At 33.5% G+C, this 26,380-nt stretch overlaps 2 protein-coding genes across 2 annotated transcripts; one reads left to right on the top strand and one right to left on the bottom strand.

The window, feature by feature from the left end:
- Window positions 1-233: 233 nt before the first annotated feature.
- On the bottom strand, window positions 234-3,835 carry LOC132727174 (lysosome-associated membrane glycoprotein 1-like). The gene is made up of 5 exons (XM_060712602.1): window positions 3,595-3,835; window positions 2,669-2,817; window positions 1,898-2,114; window positions 1,464-1,646; window positions 234-664 (listed from the first exon to the last, which is right to left on the bottom strand). Exons 1-5 carry the CDS (start codon window positions 3,629-3,631, stop codon window positions 507-509), a joined length of 744 nt encoding a protein of 247 aa, XP_060568585.1. The 5' UTR covers window positions 3,632-3,835; the 3' UTR covers window positions 234-506.
- A 3,421-nt stretch (window positions 3,836-7,256) lies between these two features.
- On the top strand, window positions 7,257-26,242 carry LOC132727180 (trehalase-like). Its single transcript, XM_060712607.1, has 13 exons — window positions 7,257-7,466; window positions 17,555-17,655; window positions 18,009-18,147; window positions 18,733-18,820; window positions 19,162-19,262; window positions 19,663-19,755; window positions 21,233-21,475; window positions 21,721-21,770; window positions 22,164-22,376; window positions 22,952-23,175; window positions 24,916-25,140; window positions 25,383-25,436; window positions 26,016-26,242. The coding sequence occupies exons 1-13, from the start codon at window positions 7,372-7,374 to the stop codon at window positions 26,205-26,207; spliced, it is 1,818 nt and encodes a 605-aa protein (XP_060568590.1). The 5' UTR covers window positions 7,257-7,371; the 3' UTR covers window positions 26,208-26,242.
- Window positions 26,243-26,380: the final 138 nt, after the last annotated feature.

Here is a 26,380-nt window from a genome sequence, read left to right as displayed (position 1 = left end):
ACATTCGTATAATTTGTTACTGAAAAAAGATATCGAAACATGCTTAGCAAAATAATTGCATGTAATTTTACTCAAAAAATCATATTGACCAAAATCTTTTTCAAATCTGTAATACACAATACAAAACAGGGGAAAAACAAGTTCAAATTTTCTAAAGTTTATTTCCTTTTAAAACTCATGGAGTACATTGTTTATACAAAACATTTAAATATTACTATCGAAAACAGTATGTGAATATACATTATTGTAACTTCACGTAAGTGACAGACTATATGAGCCGCGTCACGACAAAACCAACATAATGGGTTTGCGACCAGCATGGATCCAGACCAGCCTGCGCATCCGCGCAGTCTGATCAGGATCCATGCTGTTCGCTATCAGTTTCTCTACTTGTTATAGAATTTGTAAGCGAACAGCATGGATCCTGATCAGACTGCGCGGATGCGCAGGCTGGTCTGGATCCATGCTGGTCGCAAACCCGTTATGTTTCACGTAAGTGACAGACTCTATATATATCCATACTCTCTTCCTTTAGCCTTTGATACAATAAAATACAATACAACGACCAGAACTATCATCACACCTAGAGCTATCCCCACGGCCATTGCGGCCACTAAGTCACTTTCTGGCACCGGTGCCGTGTCAGAATTACATAGCTGTATGTCTGAAAAAGAATAATAATAAAATTAGTTCTTATTTAATTATAGTACAGCTCATTCTGTCAAGTAGTATTATTCTGGATAAAAACTAAGCACACCTAGATGTGACCATCGGGTCCGGTTCCTGGCATAAGCAGAACTTTGAAGAAACATGGTCGTGTCCTAAAAAGGTACGCATACCTATGATATGTCTGAATTGAGAGCATTAAAATACTTAATACAAAAATCTTCTTAAGAGTCACCTTTAAAACAAATATAATTGCTTCCACATATACCCATTACATTTTTTGTATATATCTTAAAGCTGCATGCCTCCAGATGAGCCAAAATATTTCAAGGAAAATTAAATTGAGAAAAAAAGTTCTAAGATTGATTTTAAGAACATTAGAAATATTCAAGATTCAAATAATAATGTACATTTTATTTGCTTTAAATGACTGATTTTGCAGAATTTATTACCATATTTCTACTGCGTTACTAACGCAGTAAGGGCTAATTTGAAATTAGTAATTTTGCATAATTTGACCTATTTTCAGTAATTTATGTGAATTGTAAGTGTCGTTTGCAATGTGTAGAATTACATTGTACTCTCCTTGTTATTTCACAACATTTTACTTTTTAAGTACGTTTTCAAAATTTTCATGAACATAAGCATTAATCTGGAGGCGTGCTGCTTTAATTCATATCGCCATAACCTTGTACGAATACTGAAATATAAGTTTATGATTAAATGTGTTAGCTTAATTTAAAAAGCAATATTAGCGACAGGTCAGGAAAAGATCTATAAACATTTCAACCACTTACTTTTATTAGAAAACCACGTGTTGTTATCATTTCCGAAAGCTCTATACTGAAGATCGTAAACATTCATTGTAATGTTTTCATTTAGCGCCAAATTTTCCTGACCTTGACATTGGTATGATGACTTGAGGGGTGCATGATTAGTTCCATTTGGCAGCGTTGTGATAATCGAGTGAAAACTGTTCACTGAAGACGAAACGATAAATCACTCATTTGAATATCAAAATGTTATCACTATTTGATTATTTAATCATTATTCCTAGTTGTAAAAAACGTTTATTTTTTAATATTCGATTAACTCTACCGAATGCCTTTTATGGAACTCGACATGTAAAAATTGTTAAATGGTATTGTCATGAATATTTCTGATACAACAGGCCAATGCCTCGTTTAGTTTAGTGCATATTATCATTTCTTTATCAAAGTTATTTTATTACCTGAGGATGAAGAAATGTTTGGAAACCATTTTGAACTTTTAACTAAATCCAATCTAATGGTGTCCATTTGATAGGTGCTTTTTGTTATTGAGGAATTCGTGAAAGTGAAAGTCAGACTCCAAGAGTCGTTGAAATACACGTTTAAAATGTTTGTAACTGGGCCACATGTCCCGTTCACATACGGATTGCTTGGAATTACCATTGTCAAAGAATGGTTCTGAAAAAAGAAGAAACGCTTCAATCAATAAAGCATTTATGGGGAAGGAAAAGTTCGCCAAATCAAGCGTTGTCAGGGTAAGGAGCAAAACCCAAAGCTCTCCATAAGAATTAGATACGGAACATGACGGATTTTGGCGGAATGACACGATAAAACTAACTAATCAGATCTTTCATTCGGTTGTATTAGACATTGTTCGTCTAATGATAATATTTGTTTAAAAATGACTAAGAAATCAAAGCTTATTAACACTTCTAATAGAATTTCTATAAGTAAACTGTATCTTTTTTTAAAAGATACTTATAATTATTGATCAAATTCGAGCTATATGCTGATAAACATTGGTTTCATCAAAATAAATAGAAAGAGCAAACAAATGATGTTCCAGCATCATCTTTCGACGGCACCATAAAACAGGTTACTCTTCCAGATATCAGAAATTTGTCTTTTTGTACAAGGAAAAGCACCTTACCCACGAAGATTTAGTTGTCTTTTTTTTCGAAAATTCGTTTCAGTTTTAAATCTTTAAGTCTAAGAGGATCACAACAAAATACCTTAGCATCTATGCCTTTGTACGGAATGACCAGCTCCAGGCCCGCTGTCATGACAAGACACGTGACGCCAGCATTTGTTAAGGTATAATTATTTCTAGGAGGCTGGGTTGATGTCGGCGTTATATATAAAACATGAGAAACACATAAATCTGAAATTAAAATAAGAATTCTTCCTCCAATACATTAAAAACATAAATACACCCAATGTATACAAATGTTCCTACTCCCTTTTTTACCCAATATATACTCAGTTGCAAAAGAAAGTGTGCACTTCGTAGTCGTTGCATTTTGCATACTTATTTAAGCAAAATATTGGTATATTTGGTATAAAGGACACCCAATATACACATACACCAAATATATATTTACTCCCATATACACTCAATATACATGTATACCAATATCCATATACACCCAATATAAACCTACACCCATATACACCAAATATATACTCACCCACATGCACCAAATATATACCAATATCGATATATAATCAATATATACCGGTACCAATATCCATGTATACCCAACATATACCTACATCCATATACGTCTGACTTTCAAAAAAAACAAAGGCTTTACAATATTTTGTTTTTAGTATACTTAGTTGACGGCTTTTGATTAATTAAACCAACCATTATTCACGTGCATGATTGCAGTCGGTGTGATATTCTTATTACAAATTCCTATATAAAAAAGAGTTATAGCCCCTGATATATATAACATTGTATATATTATACATGTTCGGGTAAAACAATCTACATCCGTTTACTAACTTAAAGTTAAAATAATATTATATTCTCTACATGTATTTGTATATCCACTTATATTCATGTAGCAATTATCGTTCATATGTAACCATATAGACTAATATTCTTGTACTAGAAAATGAATGGTCACCTAATTAATGATTAAAATAAACTTACATGAACACAGCAGATTGAGTATTAACAGTTTCATCATCCAATGTTTGAAGAATTACATTAATTTCAAACTTCAACAATTGATGTCATTTCCGTACGCGAGTTGCGTTCATAAACTTTTGATCACTTGAATAAATAAAAAAACTATTTGCTAAAGAAAACGTATTTTCATTTTTCAGTCTCACGTGGTTTAAATTTTAGACTGTACAAATGGCGTTCAATGTTTAAGGTCATGTTTGAACATAAAGGCATGGTGATAACGGTTGTCGGTTAATGTTTGAGGCTTATTTGAGATAAAAGTCTCTTTCAAAATGATTACAGCATTTATAATTCGTCCATGGATATGACCTAAATTTAATCATAGATGTAAACTTATCAGCAAGTATTATTTATTTATGTCCAGTTAAATTAAACTAATCAAAATAACATTAATACTTGTTTCAGTGTACTAATTAAATTCAAACCAAATAGCATCTTTTCGGCTCTTTCCGTCAAACTTCGGATAATATGAATAATAACCGAGATGACCCCATTGGCTCAAAGCAGACACAGTCATGCCCACAATACATTCCCTGTTCGTTATCCATCCTTTGTGTTGTGTTAATATGCGTGCGTCCGTACGCGGGGCGCCCGTGCATTTTTCGGATCCCCAGGGCCCAAAACCTTTAACTTTTTATCAGTTATGTAACATTTTTTAATAAATCTGGTATCCGACAAAGGGCGTGCGTGTGGCCCAAAATATTTTATAAAAATAAAATATTTCCCTACAAAACCTTTTTCTAATGTCGTTTAATAAATAAAATACATGTAATTATATCACACAAGAAATTTAAAAAAGTCACTTTTTTTGGGTTTTTTAATTAAAATTTTTCCCCAAAGATCTTTTTCCCAAAAAAAAAATAGGAAGAAAAAAACGGGAAATGTCACTGGTTTTTTTGGGCCCGAAACGAATGAAATGTTTTTAAAATTTTTTAGGGTTATTTAAAAAAATTTAAATTTTCCTTGAGAAGATGTATTTTATTTTTAATTACCGAAGTTGAGTCGATTAGTGTTTTGGGCAAAAAACGCATTTTTTACAAGAAATATGGGTTTTGTAGATAAAAATTTTTTAGAGTTTTTTCCCCCTTGAATGATGTACCCATTTACAGGGCATTTTTTTTCCCTTTGTTTTTCGTTTTTTTTTCCCAAATTTTGCTCGTCGGGATTTAAAACAAATTTGCCCCTGGCGGGAAAAATAAATGGGGTTTTATCAGTTTTTAATAAAATTTTTACATGCTTTTTAAAATTAGATAAAAATTAGTTTGTTTTTAAAAAATTTTTGGTGGCCCTTTAGTAAAAATTCTTAAAAAATATTACTCCTGTATTCAACACATTACCAAAGGCTGTCAAATACTATTCTTTCCTAGGAATTCCACTTGAAATCAATAAGAATGATTGCTGTCCGTTCCAACAGGTCTGTGATTTAACACAAGTTAAGTTGTCCCTCTCATCAGATTATGCAGATATAACCTTATAAATTAAGCGTGATCGGTTTGATCCATTACTTAATTAATGAGCCGCGTCACAACAAAACCAACATAATGGGTTTGCGACCAGCATCGATCCGGACCAGCCTGCGCATCCGCGCAGTCTGATCAGGATCCATGCTGTTTTCGCTATCAGTATCTCTACTTGTTATAGGGTTTGTAAGCGAACAGCATGGATCCTGATCAGACTGCGCGGATGTGCAGGCTTTGGTCTGGAATCCATGCTGGTCGCAAACGCACTATGTTGGTTTTTTGTTCGTGACGCGGCTCATATCGTGGCACGAGGCGTCACAATTAATAAATTAACAGTGAATTCCCCTTCTAAGGGAATCCAAAGGCCCTTGTTGAATTGCGAGAGCGCGCGCAACTTTTAAGATTCTCTAGTTGACTATTAATGAAATTTGATTTTAAAACCAATTTTTCTTCTTTTACTTTTGGAAAAACCCTATCATTTCTTTTAAAACCCCGTTTAATGATTTTCCATCTTCCCCCCTTTTTTCTTGGGCTAAAAGTTTAATAATTTTTTAATTTTTTAAAAAAGATAATTTTTGGGTAATAAAAGCCACTGATTTTGCTTTTTAACTTTTAAATTCTTAAAAAAAATTTTTTTTGTTAAATTAAAAGGTTTAAATGAGGAAAACCCTTTCCCTTTCCGGGTTTTATGTTTAAACCGTTTTGAAAACTTTCCCCCGGTCAGGTATTGGGGGTATTTTTCCTGAACGGGGTACGAATAAGGATGAAATTTTTTTTCACTTTAAACAATAAAAATATGTTTTAACAGTCGATGAGAAGGATTAAACCCAATTTTTAAAGTTTACTCCCGGAATCCCAAAGTACATGTATCTATCCAGCGTTTAAAGTGAAAATAGAATATCCTGTATAAAGTTTCCGTTCACACAAGATTTCACGAAAAAATATCTGACGCTTTATATTTATGATCTCTATCCTTATAAAGATCTGCTATTTTAATACTAAATATAATTCGAAAGTGAATGTGATAAAATAAGATAAAGGTGATTAAACTGTAAGCCAGGTAAGGTAACTTAAACCCAACAATGGTTACAACCCGGATATATTAGTGGTTTTGATCAGGCAATCAAGGTGCGGAGTTTCAGGTATAATATTTTGAATAGGGAAATAGGAATTTACTAGGATTTTTAAGGGGTTGTAGTCCAGATTTAGTGGGAGTTGAAATTTAATTCAAAAACCTTTGGTGGCAGCCTTTTATATGGAAAGCAGATTTAATATTTATAATAACGTTCTTAACTTTTTGAGCTACTGTAGCAGAGTTATATCACCATTGTCACTTTGTAAAGTGACTTAATCTAACCTACATTAATAAAACAGGTTTATATATAGATAAATCACCATTGTTTTATACTCACTATGGTTATATAGCCAACATGATTATATGACTAACAAGGTTATAGAGCAATCTTGGTTATAAGGCCTGGACAGCCTTGACATTTGTGGCAGTTTGGACTAGACCCATTTGGTGGCTAAGGTAATTTTTCTATATAAGACCCAGTTTTTCTATATCAAACAACGGATTGCGGAAACTATGTTAATTACACAAAGTAGGGTAATGGATAAACAAGGCATTAAACTTATTTATACAATTGTAAAATCAAATCAACTCAGAAACGAAACATTACTTAGATGTTAGATTCTCAATTTAAAATGCAAAAAGTTAAAAATTATGTTTATTACATTGTTTTGCGAAATATAATCGACTTTATTGATATACTGTAATAAGAGTCCAAAAATATCTATTATAAGCTATCCGGTTTTATTGAAAATACGCCATCGATTAAGAATTTAGCTGTTTTTTTTTATCAACAATATTCATTTTTTTTTTACTTTTAAGGGGAATACAGCAGCCTCTAGATCTGGAAGTTGACGCAACGACTTTCAGATCTGGAAAACGACGCAGCGACCTTCAGATCCGGAAAACGACGCAGCGAAAACCTTATGAGATTCTGGAAAACGCGCAAGGACCTTTAAAATGTGGAAACTGTGCGTAATATTGTACAGTAAAAACTATGTATTTACTGGAAAGATATAATCCACAATTACCAGCCGTTGTTCAGAAATCCATTAAAATGTATTTAAGAAGATAAGTAGATCATAACCCATGATTAACTTTAAAGTGTATGTTTATCCGATACATTAGAAAGACCTTCTTTCACAACTAGTGTATTCTTAGTGCTGTGGTGGAATTGTTTTGTGTCTCACCTTCAGACAAAAATTCAAAATGTTTGGAATAGTGCTGACCATTGCTGTGTTTGGTTTATCTGTGGTCATTAACAACGCAGGAATTGGGGTTACAGCACTTCCGGCCTGTGACAGGTAAGGTAAAATAAAATTTATGTTTATCAACAACGTGTTTCGTATTAATAACAAACATGTGTTTAATGTGTGTTTATGGACCTTTTTGTTAATATTAAATTAGTTTTTGTAAGAGATGATTATGTGTTTCGTCGATGGTCTATGTTGTTCATTTTATGAAAAATAGTTATAGGCACTAATAAGAAAAAAAAATTGATAAACCCTCAAAGGAGCGGCGTATGAGCGACTGTGCAGTTTTTAGACGTTTTATTTTTTTCTAATTTTAGCGTCTGGGACTACTCAGTCCTTGACATTCTCTTCATACGTACATGCTTTGTTTTTCCTAATAAGATAGGCGCGACGTTAAACTGAACGGTAAAATAAACCGTGTTGAAGACAGTTTATTTAGGATATAGAGACAGATTTTTTCCCAATTTAAACCTTCTCATTGGTTGAGAAATTAGGGCAAAGAATAAAAATACCTTTCTATTTGTCTTATAAACTTCTACCAGACACGGGGACAAAATGCTCCCGCGTTACGTTACGTTGTAGAATCGAACGTCCTACAACCAGTAGCCTACTTGACCGTCTAAAATGTTTAGCGAATTTCAATTGGGTCCTATAAAGTCTATATAAGTAACTAAAAAGATAATTACCATGTATCATTTGTCAAAGCTCGTAAGAAAATAATGTTTTCGCATATAGTAACAAATTGTGATTGGGTCTGACAAAAAGACAAGATTTGATCATTATACGAGATATATTCGACACTAGCTTTGCAATATTTATATCACCAAGGCTTTCATACGATCGGTATACATGTATAAACATTGGCTTATAGGAAAGGCTTTACGATACGATCATATCTGTGGAAATTAAATAAAATCACACGATTTATTATTTGAAATGTTAAATGCCTCGGATACTAAAATTAAAAATGTTTTAGTTCGAATCACGTCCTTGAAAAAAAAAGTTGTTAAATTGATTCATATTAGGGACATTGAATTCATTTTAAAGTAAATCAGTTGGGGCTGAAATTTTGGGCACTTTCCCTTTTTAAAAGTATTTCTTTTTAAATAATGAAGGGCCCTATCAAAGAAAAAAACCAAAATATGCGTTTGCGAACCCCAAAAAGGATCCAGGGCCCAGGCCCCCGCCCCCCCCCGCACCGGGTTTTTGAAACCCGGAAACCCCTGGGTGTTTCGCTTTTTCCAAAAATATTAAAAATTAAAAAGGGGAAACCCGATAGGAAAAAGCATGGAAACCGACTTTCGGGGAAAGCGCAGGCTGGTCTTTGGGTCCATGCTGGTCGCATACACAAATTTTTTGGGTTTTGGGCGGACGCGGTTTATATAAAAGTAAATTTAGGGTCAACTTTTTCAATAAAAAAATGAAAATAATATCCCCCCCTTTAAACCCCGCACTGTACATGAGCAGAAAACAATTAAATTCCCAATAAAAAAAGAATCTGTGTTGCAATGATTTTTTTGCATGGGCCCGGAATTACAAAATCAGTATTTCTTTAATTAAAATAACAAACATTCATGTTTTCCCTTTTAAAAACATTTTTTTTTGGGAGTAATATTCTTTACTATAGACAGCAGATTTATAACGTTATACACTGTTAAAATAAAAGTGGCATGTAAACATGTAAAAATATTTTTTTCTTCATATTTTCTTATGTATAATGCTAGTCAAAGTATTCAAAGGCCATGGTTTTTTTATAAAAAATTAAAGAATGGTTGGTCTTCCTAGCTTAAAGCCAAGCTTTACAGCATTGGTTTCTCCTTGCACTTTGCTCCTGCCAAAACACCTTACTTTTACAAAAAAAGCACCTTGCTTTGATGACTTTGCTTATACCAAAAAGCACCTTTCTTCTGCCAAATTACATTGCTTTTCCCAAAAGTCAGCATGCTCCAAATCAAACCCTCTGGAAGATTGGTGTTCTTCTATAACGTTGACCCTTGCTTAAGCCATGTTTCACTAGCTTTGCCAACAGTATAAACAAATGCCATTTTGCAACATTGTTAGTGGCCTGGAGAGTAAGCGATTGTAAGTAGCATTTGATTGCCTCAAGTTCATGGCCTTCTTGCCCCAGACATTGTCCAAGTAGATTTAGGGCAGTCTCGCGATGTCCTGCATACACTATGTTGTGCACTTTGTACTGAAAATTAATGAGGGCATTGGTAAGGTGTTCATTCTTTTTCAGATCTTTTGCTACTTTATATTGTAAGAAATACATGTAGTATTCAGAGTCAACCACTGCCCAGTCCATCCATTTATATCTCAGGCCTCTATGCGATTTTTTCGGTCACATTAATCCGATACTTTCAAAATAGCTTTCTTTTGAGCGCCATTTGTTCATAATTTGGTAAAAAAAATTTGATGAAATGTTCCTGCAAAAGGTTGAACTCTCCAAATATTTACCCGCTCTTTGAAAAATGCGCCGGCCATTTTTCGCCTCCATGTGACCTCCATGAACAGACACATATTTATTCAAGCGGGCGGTAATGGAAGAAATCTTTCAAGGGATTGAGTGTCTTTTTGTAACGTCTCCAACAGAATACGTACAACGCAATTTTCAAAAACGGGACTTTGACAAGTGCCAATCAGGGAACCATTCCTCCCGAAATCCAGAAACAGGGTTCAATACGAAATGGGCCCCCCATAAACGCAAATTTGGAAGATGATTTGCGTTGCAACTTAGTGCATAAAAATGCCTGCAATCCCTTATTGGAAAAAATATTTGGCTTTATTTGGCTCTCCTCAGAGTTGTTTAAACGGCTCAAGAATAGAGATAAATGCTGTAGTAAAAATGGAAGATCAACACCTGTCAAAAGCGTATGATGTAAGGTGTAAAGCTTACTGGTAAAGTCCAAAAGAAGTTGTCTAGAAATTTCATGTTCAGTCATAGCTTTAGAAGGATTGTTAATTCCAGCTTCCCCATCTGTTAGTTTGTATTCTAGTCTGTATGGTAGTTTGTCCGTTTCAATCATTAAAAGTCCACAAAGAAACTTTTCAAAGTCTAGCATGTCTTCTAGTTTATTAAGGAAAAATCTGTTTGTTTCACTGGCTAAGATACCTGCCATCAGGTTGTTTCCAGGAATTATGAAATGTGGACAGTTTTCCGCTTTTATATACTTGCATAAAATGAAAAGGTAGTATTGCAGGCAAAATAATATATTTATATCCGTCCAGAAAGCAGGCACTTTGTCCCGTACACAGTAGAACAGTACTGTTTTACACATGTAGTTTGTAATGAAGTTTTGTGTTTGTGGACCAATGTTGCTCTTCAGAAGCATTTTCATCAACACATAACATCGAATTTGAGTGATGTTTAATGTTCTAATGAGGTATCTGTCTGCTTCTTGAGTAGATATTCTCCATTCGACATCTTTATTGTCACTGTTTTCACTTGCTATCGGAACTACGAAGCTGGGGTCAGTATCTCGAAGCTATCGTTAGCATAACGACATGTCGTAAGCCTCTTCGTTTAAGGTTTTTTAACGGTATCTCGAAACTTTTTCGTAATTAACGAATAATCGTTAAAATGCCACAAATTATTAACGGTTGCGTTGAATGTGTCGTATAGTTCTCGTTTACTAATCCACTTTTTGGCCAGAAAAAGAAGAAATACTTCGAATTTAAAAATACACAAAAAAATGAGAAATAATATCACTTTTATTTGATAAAAATGAATTGAACCTTACCATAAATATGATATTTTATTTCTTTTTTTCTCAAAATATCAAAACATATGTAAGAGCTCCCTTTAAGTTTTAACATTGAAAAAGACTGTATATTTAAATGCAGAATGAAAAAAAAAATCATATAATAACTGAAAGCATCGAAATGTTGTAATTTTGCACAAGAACAATAATAAATAAATATTTTGCATGTTACAAATGTTTTTTAAAAATGTAACAAAATTCGGTACTTTTTTACAGAATTATATTTTCGAAAATTACCTGTGATTAATGATTTATGACATGAAGAAAAATGCATTACGTTATACGCTGAAAAAATCAGAACAACAGATAGGCCATGGAAATATATGGATATTTTGTTTGTTTTAACGTAACAGATTGAAATTATTTTGCTCTTGCCAACACCAGGCTGTTTATATTTTTACTTGCATATATTTAAAAATTTGTAATACATAATCCTTTCTTAATCCTTTGTTAAAGACAAAATGAACATTTATTCATAAAATTAACAGAAATAATTTAAAAAAATCTGGAAAACAAAGTTGATCCCTCGGATTGCATTAAAATCACAAAACAAAATTACAAAGAAGAACTGTTGACTCGGTTTTGATTGAGTCTGTTACATGAGGGAAATGAATAATTGCAATATCCCTCACGCCCCCTTAAGCACCGGCTTGAGGCGGTACTCAATTCTCAACACTTAAATAGTGCTGGCATCAATTGATCCCGAAGGACCAGAAAAATAAAACACTGGGAAGTGAACTTAGTGAATATCCACTGAAAATAATATTTTTTAATATTAGACAGGTTGGCGTGACCTTTATATAAACGGTTGTTTGTAAATTAATAACCCCGAGCCCCGTCAAGGCCCGAAGCTGTTTACTATTGGCCAAACAACCGTTTATAATACGGCCATATAACTTGTCAGGAATATTTATAAACGAATTTTATTAAAAAGCTTCGAAATCGGGAAGTTCTATTTTAAAGAAAGTAAATTAAGATTTCCAGCTCAGTGAAAATAATAATGGAAATTTATCATGTTTTCGTGAAACATATTTCTATATTTCACTCAAACGAAAAACATTCTTAATATTTCTTTAAAACTTAACCCATCCTCGCTGTCGTCGTTCTGTTATTCATCAATCAAAATTATCATAGAAATAAGCATTTGTCCACTATATCACGATCGTTTTTTTTTAACATAAGAAAAAAGGGAATTCTAGGAGTTAATTATGGTGAATTAGCGTTTACATTGTATAACTAAGCCGAGTTATGGACTAACTTGAATCCTTATTTTTGTCCTGATTATGTGTTTTTAAATAAACAGACCTACTAAGTAAATTCAAAAATAAGACATTATGACGACTGAATGTTCGCTATTTACATTAATTTAAATTATTTTTGCAAATTGCCCAATATTTCATCCATGAAGCAACATTTTTCAAGTTATTTTAAATCTTGAGAGTATACTTCAAACCCCGGAAACCGTTAAATTTCTGTACATGGAAAAAAAAGAGGGGGGGTTTGGAAGAAGCCGGCCAAAATATTTGTTTTTTACTTAGTAAAGTGTTTAAAAGTCTTTTATTTCCCCTTAAGCCTTTTTGCCCCAATCGTCAAACTCAGTCTTTTTTTTCAGTTCTAGTCCCTTTCTGTTTCTATTTTAAATTTTAAACCTTTTTAATAGTTTTCATTGGAATTTGGTTTTAACAAATTTTCAATTTTTTTTGGTTTTTCGTTTTTTTTCGACCATTTTCCCTTTCCGGGGTTTTAAAAACCCCCTTTTCGGTTTTTAAAAGTTTACATTTTAAATTTAATGTTAAAAATAAAAGAAATAAAAGGAAAGAACGGAAATTTCTTAACTATCCCCTTTTTGAGATAAACCCCCGCTTTGTCCCCCGTTTACCAATTCCGTCAAAACGTCAGCACGTTCGTAAAAAGGGAAAAATAAAAATTTGCTTTGGGTACTAACCCCAAACTCAACTCCTTACAACGATTCCTTCATAAACGGAGTCGGGCCATTTCCTTCGTATCCTTTTTCCCTTATCTTTTAATTTTGGGGGCCAGCCTTGTTTTAAATTTTTGGCCCAAAAGGAAAAAACAATTCCCCCTAAAAAAACCCTGGTTTTTTCCCCCCCTTGCACAGAAAACGGGGGATTTTGGGGGCCCGATTTTTTGGGAAAAAATTTGTCCTTTCTGAAAAATTTTTAAGGGGAAAAAAAACTTTGTTGAGGGGTCCCTTTTTTCGGCATTTAGTAGCAATTCCTTTTTGGGAAAAAAATCAAAATGTCCCTAAAAAAAAACCTTTTTTCTGCCCATTTTCTGCAAAATTTACAATATTTGGGGGGCTCCCTCCCTTTTAGGGAAAACAGCAGATTGAACGCAAAGGGCCAAATTTCCCTCACCTTTTATTTTGTATGACTTTGTAATGCCTCGGACACCACAGTACATGTTGCTTAGATCCAAGACCAATCGTTGTAGTGCCGTCTGCATTGCTGTCATAAATATAACATTTGGCCGTGCGTTCTACAGGAAATGACATCATAATTTCATTTTGAGATGACATGTGCTGCCTCTTCTTTGCCATTTCCTCGTTTACGCCAATGTCATCAAGCACTTGAGAAAGACATAGCGATATATTGTCAAGGTCAGGTGTCTTTGACATCCTTCTGAAAATATTTTCATGATAAAGTAAAGGAAGTATTTATACAATGTTCTCCATTACTTTTTACCATATTACTTGTTAAAAAATATACCGTAAGTTCATTTTGAACTTCACAATTCATTTCTTCATTTGAAATAAATGTTTAGTCATCAGTCACTATTATAGATAATATAAGCAATCATGATTGTCCAATCAAAGCTGTTAATACAAAAATATTATGCAATATGAAGTACTATATACATGTAACTTTATGTTTAAAGTATTTTTAGAGGCATTGTGTTTTGGTATAGTCTTTGTTAACATCATAAGCAGAATAATGGCTAACAATGGCTAAAAATGGTTAAGAAAGATCTATGAAAAATAAGTTTGTTTTAGATTAAAACAAATTGCTATATAGAAATTTAAAGGAACTCCACTGAGGTTCTTGACAGACATAAAAGGACCAGAAATATTCGAGATTTGTGTTTCATTTAAATTAGTTAATACAAATTTATTTTAATACCATTGTGTGGGAAGCTGTCAGCTCACTGAAACATTCTCGAATCCATTCCTGGAACTAGCCATCACTTTACAATGAGTGTTAAGTTTCTTGCTTAAAGAAACAACAGCTTGCCCCTGATTGGGTTTAAACCCACGCGGTCAACAATCCTTAGATAACTTGTCCAGGCACGCCGCCACACTAAACCAAAATTTAAGATCATTTGCTCACTGTGTTTGTATAGAATGCTAATTTTTATTGTTACAAAATGATCCAAAATTGAAAGCATTTGAATGCTTTTAACACACATCAGGTATAAAATTTCTCAAATAATCCATTTTCAATATCATTCTGAGCATGCCACATCATTATCTGTTCTATATTTTGTCACGTTAGTGCAGTAACAAGCTAATGCCTTATATAATTTAATAGGAGTTAACCATGGTGATGGTTTTTCCCATTTCAAGAGCGCCAATTGCTCTTAGTAAGAATTCAAAATTTTACGTTCTAATGCATTTAATTTTGGACCTCAGTGAGCCTCTTTTAATTAACTCTTAGCCAGCACGCGGCCACAGATTCTACTCATGCGACCAGTGCAGTCCATGATCAGCCAGTACATCCTTGCCGTTTGATCATGGTCCGCACTGTTTGCTGTTCCTTTAATACATATTTTGGAATTTCCCCCTGAAAACGATGAATGGTTTTGCCTGGTTTGAAATATGCACAAGTCCATATTAGATAAACGTACTTACATGTAACATGGTAAGGGTTGAAAGAGGTGATAGTTTGTTATTTGAATAGTACTCACTTGATTTATCTGACCATATTGTGGTGCAGAATATCAGCTCCTGTGTCGTACTTTACACTGAATGATCTGAACTTGTGTCCTATAAAATTCCTACTAAGAATTAACACAAAACGAAAATCTGTTTATCATATTTTACATGCGGTTTTTAGAGGTGTTTTTTCTATATTTTATTTTAATTAATTGTATAAGAAGTTTAAGCATCCGCAAACTGTTGTAATCTATTAAGTTAAACCAGCTCAACATTACAATTTTTTTGGTTAGCAAAATGCATAACAGGTATCAAAATGTGAGTGGTATACCTCAAGGCTACATATAATGTTATGCAACAGTAAGCTTTATAATTTTATCATGTAGTCTGTTTTAAATCAGTTGACATAAGGTAAGGTACATATTGTATTTTGAATTAAAGGGAGACCACTTCTCTGGGACATAATGTAACTGGACAAGCAATGAAGATTAGCGAATGGAATCTGGTTGTCACTTTTAAGAATATATAGCATTTTTTCAAGCTCAATTTTTGTGAAAGCAAATTCTTTTTGGAAAGGGGCTATGATGCGTTATTTCAGGCAAGGTTGATCTTGCATAATCTAAATGGAAATAGGTTTTAGGAATGGTATATGTATAATGATAGTTTTACTCAATTATGACATATAGAAAAACAAGATCATTCATCACAACTTGTGGACCTTTAAGTCCTACCATGTCAAGTTCTAACTCATAAACTACATGCCTTTCCCCGGGCTCTTTAAGCACCGCGCTCCCACTGTGCCTTAATCTCCAAATCAGTCTCACCGCTGTGCCATAAAAGTCACCACGGCGCTTGATTTTTCCGGTCCCTATAGTTCAGTGGTTTACAATTTAGAATAGCGCATAAACACTACGCACGCGTTGTCAATCAGCGCGTGTGATAACGGATTTACAGGTTGTTAAGAGGGGCAATTAATAATCAGTATGTGCAAAAATCCGTCGGTCCTGGCTAAATTAAAAAGAAGTTGTCCTACCGTCAGAATAAAATTTCAAGAAACTAAAAATATCAATGACCTGTTTGATAATAAGTTCCCGGTGACGCAAAGAAAGTTGTTAAAGAAATTGTCTTCAAAAAGGTACATCAGCAACGCTAAAGTTTGCCGTAAATTACCAATTTTAAAATTTTGTTTTACTATGTCTCTCGAAATTGCCGATGACTAACAATCTTGAATTAATAAAAAAATATTTAATTTAATATACTAGTCAAAACCAACAACTTGAATTGTGAATGCTGTTTGCAGGAAACAGACAAAATTTCACTTGTCACATATTTTCGCGATGCCGCTTTTTATGATTTTAAAAAGGTAACCAAAATGAAGCTGTGTTTTATTAAAATGTGTGTAATAACACTTAAAATGTAGTTTATGAATTAAGATTACTTATGGTATTGTTTACATTCGTTGAGATGGAGATATTTGCCAATATCACATACTTATGGGAGGGGGAGTGTGGAGTGAATCTAGAAGAAAACAGCATAATGTTCTGATGATCTAGGGTATTAGAAATTAAATATCAGATCTTTTCAGTCATTTTTTAGCTCACCTGTGCTTGCTCAGGGTGAGCTTTTAGGACCGTTGAATGTCCGCCGTCCGTCCACATTTGTTCGTTAACACTCTAGCGGTCACATTTTTGGCACAATCATCATCAAACTTTGTCAGGATGCTTGTATATGTAATTGCTCGGAAGAGTTCGAACATGGGTCATCTCGAATGAAAAACTAGGTCACAGGAGATAAAAATAGAAAATCTTGTTAACAATAACATTCTAGTGGCTACTGTTTTGATTCAGATATCCTGGAAATTGGTCTGAAAGTTTGTTTTGATGATTTCTAGGTCAAGTTTAAATATGGGTCACCTGGGGTTAAAAACTAAGTCACACCGCCCAAATATGGAAAAACTTGTTAACACACTAGTGGTCATATTTTTGACTCAATTGTCATCAAACTTTGTCAGGATGCTTGTCTAGGTAATTGCTTGAATGAGTTCGAACATGGGTCATCTTGGATGAAAAACTAGGTCACAGGAAATAAAAATAGAAAAATCTTGTTAACAATAACATTCTAGTGGCTACTGTTTTGACTCAGATATCCTGGAAATTGGTCTGAAAGTTTGTTTTGATGATTTCTAGGTCAAGTTCAAATATGGGTCACCTGGGGTTAAAAACTAGGTCACACCGCCCAAATATGGAAAAACCTTGTTAACACTCTAGTGGTCATATTTTTGACTCAATTGTCATCAAACTTGGTCAGGATGCTTGTCTAGGTAATTGCTCGAATGAGTTCGATGGGTCAGGTGAGCGATCTATGGCCCTCTTGGTCCTCTTGTATTATCTCATTTTCTATGATATTTTTGTTGCGACAAAAAGTTGCAGCTTACAGTAGAATTAAAACCTAGCCAGAACTTGCATTCAAATATGTCATTTTTACAGTGAGATTTGGTGCGATGGATCATTACTGGATGCTGTACAAAATGCTAGACTCTATCAAGATTCGAAAACTTTTGTGGACATGAATCTCAAATATGACCCTGGTAAGCCGATGTTTTTGTTGTTGTTGTTTTTTTTCATTTGCTCCAAACAATGCGCTAAACTTCTAAAATCTTGACCTGCATGAACACATTAGCAATGGAACGTTTCCGTTCAACTTGTAAACATAAAAATGCACGCGTTTTTAAGTCCGTTTTAATGAGGTCCTTAAAAATATCAAAATAACAACTTGAAATTAAGAGTTATCTAAACATTCAGATTTTGTATAATAATGCATGTATCCCCTTTGTATTACATAAATTGAAAAAAGAACTTTATATGAAAATTTGCACAATTTTGTTTGAATGTTAAAGTTTTCTACGCCGTTGTCGGTAGATTTTTTGTTTAATTTGTATAGACGTAGTGCTGTCAGCATTTCAAAACATCAGTCAGTCCGGCCTGCCGACGAAACCGGAAATCACCAAGTTTCTCGAAACATACTTTGAAGGCCCCAATAAGGAATTTGAAAAGTGGAACCCTACCGACTACGTTGAAAGGTAAGGAAATGGTATCTTTTTATCCAAATTATACAACCACCACCCCCCCCCCCCCCAAAAAAAAAAGAGAGAGAGAGAGAGAGAAATGCGATACATTTGCATTGATGTTCGTAAGATTAAAGGGTTAAAGTTATGTTTTAAAAACTATTCAAATGGCTTCTTTAATGAGACATAAAAAGTAAATTTCCAGGTCGGTGCAGGTCATTTTCCTTGTGAGTGATCTTGAAATATATTCTACGGTCATTCATACTGTACCCCGAGGAGTAATATCATTTCCTTGCGAAAAGTGAAAGTAAATTGCTTGTGAGTATGTCCAGGAAGGATGCGGTGTCTGAACTGGGCTCTGGCGAATTCAAAGTGGCATATACTGCCATGATCCGGAGAGTAAACTACAAAAATCACCATAAAATTACTAAAATGTATATAGTCTGTTCAGTTGTATCTTAAATAAATACTATCTACGGATTATTCATGACCGGAAAAAAAAAACTCGTACATGTTTTTGGCAATATTATATTTTTTGTAACTATATACGCTTCTTAAATAGCCAGCATTGAGTTATTCAATTTCAATTCATCTTTTTAGTCCTGCATTTTTGGATAAAGTAAAGGACAAAGAGCTAAGAAGATTCGGGAAAGATTTGTGTAAAACATGGGGACATCTGGGTAGAAAGGTTAGTGTTTTTTAGTCACATGACTTAGATATTTCATTGATCTTCCACGGTTTCTTTGCAAACCTTTCTTTCGTCTGGACATTTTTTAAGAATTAAGTAAACTTAAAGGCGCATAAGGCCTCGCAAATGCTTTTATATTTATTTCTCATTTGGTGCACTGCTGCGATTTTCAAAAAAGAACTTATAGGTTATAAAGCTGAAAAGTCTTTTGTTTCTTTTTGCCCTTGGCAGTTAGATCGGTTATAGTGATTTATTATTTTGTATTGAAGCCAGAATAACACTTTATTTAGATTTTGTAACCTTAATTATAAATATTTCACATTCAGCGCTTCTTTTTTCAGATAAAACAAGATGTAAAAACCAACCAGGAGAGATATTCTCTTATCTACCTGGATAACCCATTTATTGTACCTGGCGGAAGGTTCAGGGAGACATATTACTGGTAACACATCGTTAATCATCGGACAATTTCGTTAATCATCGGACATTTTCGTAACCCTACTTTTCTTTTACAACATGTAGTTTATGATTCACGAAATGACCACATTATTATTTGTTTAATGTTGAACCACCGACTTTATGTAAAGCTATAATTTAAGCCCTGAAATATGTTTTGAGACCATTTGTGAGCGGAAGTCAAGTACAAAAAGTATTGAAAAGGCATGTTTAAAAATATTACAAATTTTCATTGACAGATCTGAAATAACGATTTTGATTAACGTTTGTTGAATCAAAATATGCTCGATTACTAGCTCTTTAATTCTTTCCTTTGAATCCAATTAAAGTTTCTTAAAAAAGCACTTTCAAATATTAATGACTTTGCATATTTGAATATTGAACAGGGACTCTTACTGGGTGATCAAAGGTTTGCTGATTTGTGAAATGAAAGTTACTGTCAAAGGAATGCTGGAAAATTTTATATCTCTGATCAAACAGTAAGTCACTTAGTCTTATTATGTAAGTTCTTTGGTGTAATCCGGAAAAAATCCTTACATATATAATTGGGCCGTGTCACGACAAAACCAACATAATGGCTTTGCGACCAGCATGGATCCAGACCAGCCTGCGCATCCGCGCAGTCTGATCAAGATCCATGCTGTCCGCTTACAAACTCTATAACAAGTAGAGAAACTGATAGCGAACAGCATGGATCTTGATCAGACTACGCGGATGCGCAGGCTGGTCTGGATCCATGCTGGTCGCAAAGCCATTATGTTGGTTTTGTCGTGACACGGCTCTATTATCTTTATTATTCATAAAAAAATTGATATTGAATGCAATTTTAAAGGTCAGTTATATTAATTTTATATCTCTAAATTTTTTATTAATTTTGTTGTACTTCAATAGTGTTCAAAATGTTTCTCATTGACCAATTACCTGAACCATCTTATGCTTTTGCTGCTTTTTGGCACTTAGTACACTTAAACTGATTTAGTACTTTGTACGAAAGTCAAAATACTACTTTGCTCACACTTTGCTTCTTTTAAAGCAGCACGCCTCCAGATTCATGGTAATTTTCATGAAAATTTGAAAATGTATTTAACAGTACCAAAAGAATGCAATTTACACATTATAAATGGCACTTTTAACCCATGTAAATTACCATTAAAAGGTCAAAGTATGCCAAATTAGCCCTTACTGCGTCAGTAACGCAGTAGAAATATAGTTATAAATACTGAAAAATTGGTCATTAGTCGCATATAACATGTAGATTATTACTAGAATTTTTAATCTTAATACTCGTCCTAAAATCTTGGTACATTTTTCTCAGGTTTGATTTTATCGAAATATGTTTGCTCATCTGGAGGCGTGCAGCTTTTAAACAAATAATTTTATATTCAGCCCTTTCATCTTCAGAAATTAAACATCTAATATCTTAAATCATTAGTTAATCGCTTAATCGCTATAAGAAAAAAAAAACAATATTTGAAGAAAAAGTGAAAAGAAGGAAAAAATATTCGTTTCTGATGAGTAATGTGCCTTTAAAGATGATGATGAGGTGATGACAATGATGAATTGATTATGACTATGTTCATCATGATAAATATGTTGATGATAATGATAAATTGATGGCAATGGCAACGATGATGATGATGAGTGGTTATATATTGTAAGTGTTTTCTAAACTAGTACACACGAGAGATTAACATAAAAAATAACATTTGAGCCGTGTCACGACAAAACCAACATAATGGGTTTGCGACCAGCATGGATCCAGACCAGCCTGCGCATCCGCGCAGTCTGATCAGGATCCATGCTGTTCGCTATCAGTTTCTCTACTTGTAAAAGAGTTGGTAAACGAACAGCATGGATCCTGATCAGACTGCGCGGATGCGCAGCCTGGTCTGGATCCATGCTGGTCGCAAACGCACTATGTTGGTTTTGTCGTGACACGGCTCATTTTATTTTCAGATATGGAATGATCCCTAATGGAAACCGTATATACTATACAAGACGTTCACAGCCACCATTTCTCATTCCTATGGTAAACTTGTACATAGAAACAACCAATGATACCGATTTTCTCAAAGAAAATATTCCGTACTTGGTGGATGAATACCTTTTTTGGATGACAAACCGAAGTGTAGAGTATACTGACGTACATGACAAAAAGTTCGTACTAAACAGATATGCAGCTCCTATAACAAAACCGAGGTAAACTTTAAATTATTTCATGTATATAAGAAATCTATATCATGAAATTAAAGCATTTTAGTGTAATTTTAAATATCTTGAAAGAATATAACATAGAAGGTAGAAATAGCTCTTTATTAATTCTTTGTCAGAAGTCAAGGCAGATTCGTTAAACATTTCATTTCCGGTTTGTTTTATGTATGTTTAAAAGAGAACTTTGTTCAATGTTTTGCTGTACATGAGCGAGTTTGTTTTATATATTTCAGACCGGAGTCTTACACTGAAGATGTTTCAACTGCAAACAAACGATCAAATGGTAAAAAATATACACAATTTCGTCTTTTAATAATATCAAATAATAATAATAAATTAACGCAGATCAAATAAACTTTAACGTTTTCAGGTGTGTGATACGTACTACGGTAAAATAATCTCTAAGACGTAAAATTATTTCTGAAACGTAAAATTATCGTTACGGGACGGGAAGTTAGCTCTAACACGTAAAGTTAGCTCTAACAGGTGATGTTAGCTCTGACACGTGTCTCACGTGTGCATTTAGCTCTGACACATGTTATCTTACATCATGCATCGGCGTTTTACGTCCATTACATGCCGTCAACACATAAAATAATGTCTGTGTTTGAAATTATTTCTTGTAATATTTTATATTTAAAAAAGCTATAATCGGAAGAAATTTTTTTATTGTCAGTACCACCAGAGAAAATGTACCAGAATTTGGCATCTGCAGCAGAATCCGGTTGGGATTTCTCTTCTCGTTGGTTCTCACGAGATTTTCAAGGCAAGACGTCTGACGTCAGCAGATGGTTGAGTTACACAGATACAACGGATGTTATTCCTGTAGATCTAAACAGCATAATGTGCTGGAATGAAATGTTGCTGTCAAACTTCTATAAAAAGTTAGGTAAATTCAAGTTTTTGCTCTTTTTTAATTTGCATTCTTTTCATTTTTAGCCTGACTCGAAGAAAAAAATATAGAGGTAATGCAACAGTCATGTGGGCGTTGTCGTTGCCGTCCGCAAATTTTAACTTTTTAAGTTCTTGGTGTATTGTCTTCATACTTGGCCATAAAAAAATCGAGCATTGCCCTAGTCCAGAGATGGCTCTTGTTTTGCTGTAGACTTTCAGCGAAGATGTGCAATCATATCTCAAACTCTACAAATCCCGTCTTTCTTTTCCATGTTATGTTTGTTATAATAATGCTGATACAAGATTGAATTATATCCGAGACCTACTGTAATAGGTTATGTCCCAAATGTTTTTATTAAGTACATGTATATCTGCATACATATTTCCGAACAAAACTTCGCTTCATAACTTTGGATAACTTTGTTTTATTTATAGATCTAAATGTTCACATGCCACAATGTATCGAATGAATCACGTATCAAGAATTTGGAAAAAAGTTAAGTAAGAAATAATGTTTAGCTAGTTTTAAATATGTAATTATACGATTATTATACATTTTAATTTGAGCAGGTCAACAAAACGCCACTAAGTACTATCAGGAACAACAGAAAACCAGGCAAGAAGCCATGATGTCTGTATTTTGGGATGAACAGCAAGGGACTTGGTTTGATTTGTCTTTGGCGGCAAAAAGCAGGCGACAAAAGTTTTTCCCCTCTAACATTTTCCCGCTGTTTGTCGGTTGCTATGACGTCAATGATAAAACTATAGAATCTCAGACTTTAGCATATTTGCAGGTATATTCTAAATATAGAGGATATTGAATGAGTGTAGGTTTAATACTAAATTTATTGAACGAGTTGAATAAAATCATTTATTTTATGCTTTTCAGTGGATTACTGATTTATCCGTGAAAATTATATTTGATAATTTCACAGTGAAAATTATCAAAATATAATTTCACTTTTTTCAATGACGAAACTACTTTTTTAAGATTTTCCCCATGTGGTACCTCAATTTTATTTTTACTGACAATTTTGACAATGTCAGGCTGTTAAAAGAAACAGCAAAGCTGAAATAGATAAATAACATAAATGTCAAAAGTAATAAAGAGAGAAAACTTACTTCTATTCATTCATATTCCAATCACCAAATTTCGTCTGTCAACACTTATTTTTTGTCTGTTACAATCCTCAAATAAGTTTTCTTTCTTTTAAAAAGGTGTATGACTAACAAATCCAAATTATATCCCTCTGAATCTTACACAATTATTTTCCTCCCATGAAATACACAACTTTAAAAAATGGCTGCCGCTTACATTTTACAAAGCCAGGTCTAATATAAATTCGCAGTAAGTAACAGAAATATGGATGGATGGTTGGACTTTTTCTTCTACAAGAATTGTTTGTTTTTATTATTACAACAAGCGATCATTCATGCATATCTTTTTAATAAAATGAATAAATATCACCGTCATTTATCCTTGATTGGCGGACTTATTTTTCAGCTCAAGACTTCTTGTTTTTAATGTGAAATTCCGTCTAAATGGGGCTCTCAATGGGGGAAACAAATTTTAATATTAACGTTAAAATTATGGAAATTTCGTTTTAACTCGTTTTTAAGCATAAAATAAAAAGAAAATTTGTCTGTTTGTTGTGTAAGATGTAATTTTATTTCATCTCGTGAACTTTAAAAACAGTATTCTCACTCGTGGCTACGCCACTCGTGAGAATACTGTTTTTAAAGCCCACTCGATGAAATAAAATTTCATCTTACACACAAACAAACAAATATCCTCTATATTATGCGAGCCACTGGCGAGCATAATATTGTTTTATTCAACGAGTTCAATAAATTTAGTATTGAATCTACACGAATATAATATTCTATTTATCACAGATATAAAATAAGAACGGTAAACTGTTAACAAAAGTCATTTTTCTTTGACGAGCCTATAGTGTAACGCTAATATTAGCGCGCTTTAACGCTATGTTTATAGTGCAAATGACGTGACGTCAAAGTGTTATTACACTAGTGTAATATTGTCTAGTGTAATATCGTTTTTATTAAATGGCTTTATGACACTCCTGCGCCGCGGTTTATGTGATAAACTCTTTTACAAGTTACTTTGTACATGTATATATTAGTGTAAGTAAATGTCCTCTAGAAATCTGCTTATTTAAGTGCAAAAATGAGATACTAATAGTAATTTACAAATAAGCACTATTTTCACGAATATCAAAACGAAAATATTTAAATAAAATTTAAAAGGAATGGGAGCAAATGTTAGACAAGGTCATATGGCGGCTATCGATCTTTACTGGTGGAGGATTGGAAGGGGGAAGTGCTTTGAAGCCAACGACCCTAACCACTAGGCCACGGAAGAAGTTGTATTGCAAGGGAGAATAATTACAAAACCATCAAAGGGCATATAATCGACATAATGTGACCTACATCATGCATTATAAATCAGGTACAATATTTTCTTCAAGTCAATTTTTATGTATAAAACAATGTGCCCTTTTTGTTTACAACAGGATCAGAAAGTTCTCAAATACGTGAGCGGGGTACCAACCTCCCTGCTCAATACAAGACAGCAATGGGATTTCCCTAATGCTTGGCCCCCGCTTCAAGATGCTGTAGTTACTGCACTCACTAACAGTGATCTACCGGAAAGCCGTCAAATAGGTCTTCACCTAGCCTCACTCTGGGTACAGAGTAATTATATAGGCTGGAATAGGACGGGAAACATGTTTGAAAAGGTTTGATCAATTGAAAAATGTTTTGCTTTAGAAAGAGAATAAACAAAACTGATTAAAATGTGGCTGCATTGACCTTTGTTCCGTTTGTTTTACATTAGATTTAATAATTTCGATAAAGCATTCATAAATTTTGTTTTCTTGATATGTTACATTCAGAGTTTCCTTGTCGTCTTTCAAACACAATTATGACATGTCTTCGTTAAAATCTGACAATAATAATTTTGTGGGTGATTTTTTTACAGTATGTTGTTACAGCCAAAGGTTCAAGAGGAAGCGGAGGTGAATATGACGTGCAGGTATTACTGAAGAATATTTAATTATATATACATGTATTCAACGAAAAAAATGTCACTCAATAATAAACCAAAAACCTTTTTCAAATTGTATAACTGGCAGTGTTGATAATCCGAGTATATGCCAGAGTAATAAGGACACAGAGTTACAATGCCTTGTCAAGTTGCCATCCTCTATCAGCATACTGTCACCCCACATGTGAACACTATATTATTGGTTACTATTTTTGGACCACGAAAATGAAGTATCAAAATGGCCGACGGCCCACAACAACTATTTTGCATGGTGGGCGGTTACCTTTTTCACAAACCTCTGGTCACTTTATTTTTATGAATGTTCACATAGTGTAAGTTCTACAAATTATCATTTTTGCTGGCAATTTTATTTTAATTCATATACATTGGTTTATTTGGTGTTTTGTAAATATTGAGTTTTTAACATGGTTAACTTGGGATGTGTCTTACAACTTTTCGGGGACAATGATTTTATGTATTTAAAAAAAGAAAACTTAAAGTATGTACCTTCACAGAATTTATAAACTCATTTGACATGTATTACACATCTAATTTTTCTTTCCATAGGAGGGATTTGGCTGGACCAACGGTGTTATTTTGGATTTTCTTAACCGTTTTGGACAGAATTTACCGGTAGATTACACGACAAGTAACGGCAACGGAAATTATTTACCACAGAATCTGGTGTTAAAAACTATTCTGATGACAATAGTATTATTTTGTTTAACTTACTTTATCACCAAACAAATGCTGCTATAAAATCCGCTGTTAGTGAAAATGCAAAATGAACAATATTCATGGGATTGTTTTTATTATTTTGATTCAATCAATAAATTGTCTATCCGTTTGAATGAAGAGTAGTAATATATTTTGTTGGAATATTTAAGACCACATTGTTGTCAAAAAAACAGGAGTTTTTAAAATACATAATG

The sequence above is a fragment of the Ruditapes philippinarum genome, unplaced genomic scaffold (assembly GCF_026571515.1).
Source record: "Ruditapes philippinarum isolate M1 unplaced genomic scaffold, ASM2657151v2 ctg988_1_1_1_1, whole genome shotgun sequence".
Classification (NCBI taxonomy): Eukaryota; Metazoa; Mollusca; class Bivalvia; order Venerida; family Veneridae; genus Ruditapes; species Ruditapes philippinarum.
This window is presented reverse-complemented; position numbering and strand designations above follow the sequence as displayed.